Here is a 9,065-nt window from a genome sequence, read left to right on the forward strand (position 1 = left end):
ATGTATGCATGCTGGAAGTAGATTTAGATGTTAGGAGTGAGATAGAGATTATTATCTAATCCAATGAAGCTTTGCATTTAGTCAGTTTTTTTTATTTTAGTTTTGTAGGCAGACCATGCAGGCCAGCCCGACGGTCACCAAGCTTCATGTTTTAATAGCTTTTTTACAAAAAAAGCCCACGCGAGCCTAACATGTGAAAAAATGGCTTGGACCTCAGTGAGTTAAACTATAGGGCATGCGACCATAGCTTTCCTGTATTTTATTTGAGGTTTGTGTCGTACTACATGCGGTGTGTTTTGCATTTCTCTCAGTAAAACGATCTGTGAGTCTGTTGGCTCGGACATAAACTCCGTAATAAATGTAGTCTACATTTCATAAGAGGTCTAAACCCTGAGAACATTTTAAATGGCATTTGAACTAAATGCTTATATAATCTGTAGTTGTATTTGTATTGTTGATTTAATGTGTGAACGAGGCGATATAGAGAAGGTTAAGCTGTCATTATTAGGCTGTCATTTGTTATAAACTGTTGGAGTGGTAAGCAGGCCTTTTTGGATATTTGGTGCGTTAGGTGGTCCGTGAGTGTTTTTTGTATTGGTTAAGTGGTCCTTGGTATTGAAAAAGTTTGAGAAACACTGCTTAACTGCAACCTAATTATCTGTCAATTGACCTATTTTCATATAATCAACTAATCATTTCAGCTCAACATCATTCTTATATTTATTAACAATTTTTTGTTTGTCTTTTTGGAATTATGGTATCACATCTTTCTTCACTATGTGCCCACTTTCTGATGTTATGTTGCTAAAGCTCTGCTGGATGTGTTGCAGGTGTTCTCCGCCTATCTTTCTGTTTCTCATCAGCATCATTCCCTCCATTTGGATCCTGGAGCTCCATAACAAGACGGAAAATATCAGCGACCAGCCGGTAACAAAAAGCAAATACTAAGACAGAGTTTTAAACCTCAGTTCCCAAGCTTCCCAAACATGTTATCTATTCACAAATGTTGATGGGTGGGAGGGTTAGGTTGTTAGAACACCTCGATGCAGTCATTCAATTAGCATTGACTCCATTGAATTCTTCTTTAGCGTTTTAGCTTTTATGTTTATATCGAAAAGTACAATTTAAGTGTGTTAAAATCTTCTTCTCATGGTTTTCAGTGCAAAAAGCTTGACTCCTGGGAGAATATGCTTAAGCTGTTGACCCCGAACATGACCTTGGGAAATGAAACAAACCCCGACACCCTTGTGGTAAGAATGATAGACTAAAAGATGTGTTTCTTCTTTATTTGCCTCCTATTCTAAATCATATTTTTGATGTGCCTGACAAAAACAGAAATGAACAAGCATTAAAAAAAGTGTTCCAGGATTTGCTTGGATGTCATTTATATTGCAGATGCAACATATTTGTGGAAATTCAACTAACCACAAGCTCCTAAAAATGAAACCGAACATAAAAGTGCAGATTTCTCTAGAATTTCTCTGTGAGATTTCCAGGAAAATAGACTCCAGTTTTTATTTCCAAGAGCTGATATGATGCAGATGTTCCTATAGATCCAGGTTTGCTGTTTACCCCCAGTTTCAGTTTGTATGCCAAGCCGAGCTAACTGCTTGCTGGCGATCTTCATATTGAACACACAGATATTAAAATGATGATACATGATTCAATCAAATCTAGTTTTCTACTACTACTTTTCTGTGTTTTTTTTTGAAAGATTTTTTACAATGAAAGATAAGTGGTAAAACTAATGAACGGGTTCTCTCATGCAGGCAAATCATGCAATTTGCCTGCAATTTACTGTAGAAAAACCATACTGACAACACTGCCATTAATGTGTCTTTCTTAGTGCTAAGTTCTCTTTAATTTATGCAACACCATACTGTTGATCTTCAGTGTCAAACAGACTGTGGTTGAGTGAAGTGGATGTGTAGATCTTATAGCTGATTGGAAGCCAGTTCTGGGGAATATCAGATCCCTGAGGAGTGTTACTCAGAGCTACTTGGAGTGAATGCAGATGAGAATAACATGAACATCAAGGGGAAAAGGATCTTCCAAGAAATACAGGCCCGGATGCCGAGAAGAAGAAACCCCCCTGGCCTTGTTGTTATCTCTGGTGGACATTTTGAGTCAAGGTCCACACAACTTACAGTAAACAGTCAGTCAACTGTGCTTGTAACATGATCAGGGATGATTGTTTTTTATAGAACATAATGTCTAAGAAATATACAACTTGCTTTAGGTTCATCAGATATGGGATGTCCTAGTCCGGTTTGCTATCCTGGCTCCAAAATGGTGGAATGAGCTCTCCATTGAAATCAGGACGGCAGAAAGCTTACACATCTTCCGGCGCAGACTGAAAACTCATCTCTTTCGACTCCACTTCGAGCGACTGAATTACTATCAAAGCACTTATATACTAATAAAGGACTGGCTTATCTAAAGCCAGTTGAGTAGCTCTTGAAATGTTTTAGCTGTATGAAACCTGATGTACTTATATGATTCTGTTTTCTTCAAGTTTGTATCTTGTTGGTCGAACGCACTTATTGTAATTCTCTTTGGATAAAAGCGTCAGCTAAATTCAATGTAATGTAATGTAATCCTAGTCCTTGTTATTTATATGTCCTTAATAATTATAAATGCAGGCATCCTCATTAAGATCAGACACTAAGGATGCATCCCTTTTGCAATTAGATGGAGCATTGCTTTGAATTTAAGGGGAATCTGTGGGGATGTAACTTCAAAATGTTCTAAAACTGGGAAAAAGGAAAAAAAACAGGGGTGAAGGAATGCAATTATGTATGCATTAGTATTTGTAAGTATCAATACTGTAGCATGTAGATAAGAATAAAATAGGCCCAATTATTGGTCCTTGAGGAACTCCACAGGTCAGAGAAACGCACCATTACAACCAGAAATACAAACAAATAAATTATAGGAACTCACTGTGCCAGTTCTCAGACAAACAAGGCAATTATTATGAACAGCATCAACGGCAGAATTTAAAATGAAGAAGTACGCAAATGTATCTGTGACTGACCCAATGTCAATGAATGCCTCCTTTGTGTTTAGCTCCCCGTGAAAAGAGACAGAACTGAGAGCAAACCTTAGAATGCAAAAACAAAACATAATTTAGGAAGAGATACAAATGAGAGGGCTGTCACTTTTCGCCAATTGTAACAAACCTAAGAGCCTGAGAAACCCATGTAGCCAATAAAGTAAGAGGGAACCTTTTAAAATGGCTTAATATAAACACCAGCTAGAAAACCACCACACCCTTTAAGCTCAGGGGATCAGAAAGCTAATATATGTTGGGGCACAACTCCAAAAACGGTCTGCATTAGGGCTGCACGATATTGGAAAAAACTGACATTGCGATATTTTCTTCCCCTGCGATATATATTGCGATATGAAAATATACAGGAATTGAAGAAAAGACAGTTTTTTTCGCAAACCGTCCTTTCTTGAACTTTAATGCTATACAATTGGTATTTTTTTAACTATATTTAACCGGATGAAGGATTGTAGTCACGGACGTCTGGATCTTAAGTTATCAGAGCAACAAGCTGAGCTAGCTCGGTTAGCATCGCCGAACTGCCCTGGAGAAACACATGAAACGACTTTATTCAGTGTTTTTACCTTTTAATCACCGTCCGTTTGCTTTGGAGATTTGATTGTGATTGGTGGTTTGCTGTCACTCACTCAACTACCCCTGACATGAGAGCCGCGCAACGTTTCCTTTTGTAGCAAGCAGCAAAATAATTGTAACATGACGTGTTTGAGTTAATTTGCCTACTTAATATCGCAAGTCCTAAAAAAAAAAAGAATTATATGTATTTTTTTTTAAATCGCACGTCCTGCGATGTGAATATCGCGCATGTGCATATCGCGATTATCGTCACGACGCGATATATCGTGCAGCCCTAGTGTGAATTTACCAATTTGAACTACTTTTTCCTTCCTCTGAATTGCATAAATATGGAACATACACAATGGTACATATACCAATGTAACCAACACCTCTTGGCCACCCATTAAGAAATAAAGTTCCATTGTCATACTAAAGTCAAAGCAAGAAAATAAATACATTAGCTTGTTTTGTCATTCTAAACTGCGCCAATTGTTGACAAATTACAAAACCATAACAGAGCCAGAAAAAGCAAATGTCCTGAAGTAAATCGTTTTAGATAAGATGTTGAGTCATCTCAAGCTCTAACTTGTTTTGATAAAACCTTAATTTTCAGCTTTCGGTTTCAAAATAATCGAACGAGTCTACACCCACACTGGAACAATCTTATCTCATTATACTGAATATTATTTCCACAGTCATTTGCATTATATTAACCTTTTGAGGCACAACTGCAAAGTCTGTAACGAGTCGTCTCAGAAGAAGCAGAGTGGGTGTGGGAAGCGCTTCTCCAACCGCCTCGGGTCATGGAGAAGGGGAAGGGTTCAAAGATCCAGCAACACTTGGAGTGAACACAGAACCACTTTGTCAGATCAACTCGTTTCGGCTTGTGTCTTGAAAAGTTGTTTTAGTTACTAAAGTACATGTTGCTTCTCACACACAAATTCAGTTTGCTAACTTTCGTGATCATTTCAGATGTGTGGCATTTTGCAAAGGGCAACATTAAATCAGGTTACAATAAAGTATTAAAGAGGCCCTATAATAATTTTAGGAGTTTTCCTTTTGCCTTTGTGTGTTATATAGGTTTTCTTTTCTTAGTGACATCCATTTGTAGCACATGTGCTTCTATTGGCTAGCACTCCAACACATTGCACTATATAGGGGCGGGACATATTTGAGCCGTTGACCAATCACAACAGAGCCAACCAAGTAATCAGAGCAGACTGGGCTCTGGTTTCAGACAGAGGGTGAGAAAAGGTGCTGCAGCACAGGCAGTATGAGACAAATAAAGAGCTTTTTAATCATTAAAGCATGGAGACATGTCCCAGTAGAGACACTAAATACAAATGTGAACCTGAAAATGAACAGAATAGGCCCCCTTTAAAAGGCCTTTTCAAGACGATGGATATCAGTCAAACAACGCACAGATTGACACAAAGGCAGAAGGTGGAGGTCATATTGTAGAGCATCTTCACCAAACCCAGTAACAAAATCCCCTTTTCATTAAATGAATGTCTTCAGAAGCTCTAGCCAAGCAAGGGATCGCCTAAACAGATGCACCAAATACCGGAGCCAGAAACACACACCCTTACACTGAATTATACACCGGGGGCAGCATGAAGGCTTATTCAACTTTACTGAGAGCTTTGAGCCCATCCGAAAAGAAGGGTAGCACTGTGATCAGAAAAAGCATGTTGGTTGGTACAGCTGAGGTTATGAGGTTCAATTAAATGAGGAACAACATGTTTTCCAGGAAAGGGTGTCGTGTCAACATGCAAAACAATATTAGACACAATAATAGACTTGAGTATTTGTGATGTGTGTGTGTGTAATAGGTTAATTTAATTATTTTTATATTTAAAAATGTTTTGGAGCATAAGAACTATGCATGTATATATACTGCTATGGCTTTAACAACCACGCGTTGGAGTATATACGGACTTTATTAGCTAGCTTTGTTCCTATAAACAATCTGTCACTGAAATAGCAGTTGGTGACCTTGGTGATATTATTACCATCAAGCCGGAAAATGATGATGAAGATGAAACCTCTAGGGCTCAAACTGCACGTCTCATTTACTTTATGATCTGAAAATAACATCTAGATAATAACCTTTCTCCTCTGAGGCACGTAATAAATACCAGAGAGTTGAGGATAATGTCTCGTTTTGTCCCTAAATGGTCTTTACTGCTGTAAGTTTAATTCTGGCCAAATTTGAACATGTAAAAAAGGGGGTTCATCTGCTCAAATCCGTTTTATTCCCCGCAGCAAACGGAAAGTTCTCAAACGTCTCGCACAGACTCTGCATAGCTTCGAGACGTGGCAGGGTTTTAACTCCTACCTTTTCAGTAACCTCGCTTCAATCACCCAGGGTTCTTGTTCCTGCAATGAATAGTTGTCGTGCCGGAACGCGAGTCGTTTATGAATGCCTTGACTGTGACTCTGAGAAGGATTAGTCTCCCCCGCCACGCCACAGTTCATTTAACTCGGCTTAATGCTGCGTCAGCACCGGGACAGAAGCTGGGGACAAGTCATTTGTCAGAACAAACTAAGGGGGAAACTTTCCAGTGAAGTGTTTGTTTGGGAGGGAGGGGGGGGGGCACACAGGCCAAGCTGGCATTCAGACTGAAGAGGCTGGTCGTCAGGCCTGGCACGAAACATCAGGGTACATTTATTTTAGCATCTATTTTAACTGCCGCGGGAGAAGCGTTAGCTCAGATTTGCTGTATTTTTAAATAAATCGTAGCAGTAAGATAAACAAGGGAAATGCCACAAATGGGGATTTTTAATTTCTATAATTTGCATAAAGTACAATAAGCTCTTATATATCCTTGAGGTTTTTAAACTGCGTATATCTATACATGTTAGTTTCTCTTTCAAGATTCAATCACATGCTTCATTGTAATGTGCACTATGGTTTCGGTGAGGTTTTTGCATTGAAAATATTAAGTCACAGGTTCTTCAAACAATCCAACATAGGCATGCAAAGTTGTTCAAAGTCAAGAAAATACAATTTATAAAAAATTTTGGGGTCACATTATATTAAAAGTACAGTTTTTCAAATCATATATTTTTAGAGACCCGAAAATGACAAATGAAATAGCAAACAAAATTTGTCAAAGTAAAATAAAAACGAAAAAGTACACGGGGGTTGTTTGAAATGGTAAATGTCTACACATGTACATATGCATACATATCAACATACATATATACATACAATACACATACATGTGTCCATACACACCTATACATTCAATCGGTCTATAGAAACAGTCAAACAAGGGATGGTCGTCTTTGGGAAAGAAAATACAATTTCATAAAATAGTCAAAGCGATTTAATGCTGCAAATAAAATCTGTGAATAAGAAAGAATACTATAATTAAATATTTTACAATAAAATAAATACTTGATACTGTAAACAAAAAAGTTAATTATCTACCATTTAACAATTACAAATGATTGATGAAATACAAGAGATGCCATTCCTAAATAATCAATAGTTATTTAGATTTTAAAAACTAAACCCTCTGTTAATATCTATTCAGTGAAATGAAATTGAGTTAATCCAATATTTATAACAGTTCACTGGTAAAAACGTATTTATATGCTTCTTAATAATTAAGTTAAGGCCCCACATCATTTATAAAAGAAGGAACTGGTGAATGAAAATGGCACCTCCCATTCTTGGCCTGTAAGAATAAGTTTAAAAAAACTCCCACACAGCCTCCTCGGGGGATGGAAAAAAGGAATGGAAACCTTGTGGAGAGGGATCCTCCTGCAGGAAAGTCAGGCGGGTAGCGCTCCATTGTTCAAGCAGAGGAATTTACCTCAAAGTGACGGCCTATTATACAGCCTGACTTCACCTGCTGTGATCTGTTTTCTTCAGGAAACGCGTCTGAAAGAAGGAATCGTCCGACTCCAGCCTCAGGAAGAACCTCTGCGCTCGGAGCTGCTCAGTGGAAAGTTCACAGTGTTGGTAAGAGTCATTTAAATCTCCTCTACTTTGTATCCCTTAAGAGAAACAGATCATAACAGAAACAATGTATCCTACTACAAGTCAAAGTACTGTCTGTGTATCCTCCTATAGCTTATTCCTCCCTCCCATGAGCATCCATTGTTGTTCAAAAACGATTGAAAACACATGACCAATGAGACAGATTACTGCTCTGTCTCTTGTTCAGTCATTACTATGTTGAATGGCTTCTTTAGTTATTTTCCTCTTGATCACACACACACACACACACACACACACACACACACACACACACACACACACACACACACACACACACACACACACACACACACACACACACACACACACACACCGTAATGTGTGTTACTCCGCAGTTGAAAATAGTCCTTAACAAATGTACATGTTGTGATATAGTGGAAGTAATGAGGCCTCTATTCAAACTGAAAGGATACTTGTGATCTGCTTTAAAGGATTTATATCTCTAGTAGGAATAGAGTGAGAAATGAAAAGACATGCATGGCTGGTTTTGGTATTTTTATGGAATTTGTTGATAAGAAAAAATTAAGGAAAAACACAAAGCTTTACAATTTGATGTTCAAATGAAGATGTTGCATGCTTATCACTTTTGGGGGATTGGTGCTGCTACTCTGCTCTTGATTTCCAGACTTTTTAAAAAGGACTTTGGTTCTGTATTGAATAACATAGTTCAGGTTTAGAAATAGCTAATAAAAGAAGTACCCTTAGTTGCATGGTCTCACCTTGTAGTCTTCTTTCTTTCTTATGTGTAGAAATGTAAGCTCTTCTAAACTTGTCAATGAAATAGCTAAGCTCGAAGGTCAATAAATCAATAACTGGCACCTTAAAGGTTCCCGAATGTTACGAGCCTATTTTCCATTCACCAAAAAAGGTGTATCCGAGTATGAAAGCTGAAGTTCTCATAATGGGAAATTAAGAGGTATTTTTGGGTGCAAGATATTGATTGAGTGATTTGCCAAGTGCACTTCCTGTGTCCGATCTATTCAGCCTTTTGTAAGCCAAATCAAAACCGTAAATGATGCCCCCTTTCCACACACACACCCAAACACACACACACACACACACACACACACACACACACACACACACACACACACACACACACACACACACACACACACACACACACACACACACTCCTGCGTTTCCCTTCTTCCTTCCCCGCTGACGTGCCACAGTGGCATTGATGCTGCACATCCTCCTGTGTGACGTCGGAGGTCTCCTGCTCAGCAGTGGGCTTCATATCCTGCCTGAGGGTATTTTTAGCCGCCATGCCCGGGAACACGGTCTTATTTGCTTACAAAGGACGGCTCCCTGTAATCTTTCTCCTGTGGCTTCCTTCAAGTGAGAAACCTCCAGTTCTCCTGACACCAGCAGCCTTAACACTCATCAGCTTTGACATGAAAAATATGTTCTGTGTCACTCTGA

The 9,065-nt window shown here is 38.6% G+C and overlaps 2 protein-coding genes across 3 annotated transcripts in view; one reads left to right on the top strand and one right to left on the bottom strand.

Moving 5' to 3' along the window:
- The window catches only part of ptpn9a (protein tyrosine phosphatase non-receptor type 9a), a 411,924-nt gene that overhangs the window by 392,853 nt on the left and 10,006 nt on the right, over positions 1-9,065 (top strand). Inside the window, exon 3 of the mRNA XM_010793965.1 lies at positions 7,512-7,601. Within this exon, the coding sequence (XP_010792267.1) occupies positions 7,512-7,601 (90 nt within the window). The remainder of the gene's footprint in view (positions 1-7,511; positions 7,602-9,065) is intronic.
- The window catches only part of ap2a1 (adaptor related protein complex 2 subunit alpha 1), a 114,788-nt gene that overhangs the window by 25,078 nt on the left and 80,645 nt on the right, over positions 1-9,065 (bottom strand). The window lies entirely within an intron of this gene.

This window comes from Notothenia coriiceps, unplaced genomic scaffold, assembly GCF_000735185.1.
Source record: "Notothenia coriiceps isolate Sejong01 unplaced genomic scaffold, NC01 NC01_scaffold00037244, whole genome shotgun sequence".
NCBI classification, from domain to species: domain Eukaryota; kingdom Metazoa; phylum Chordata; class Actinopteri; order Perciformes; family Nototheniidae; genus Notothenia; species Notothenia coriiceps.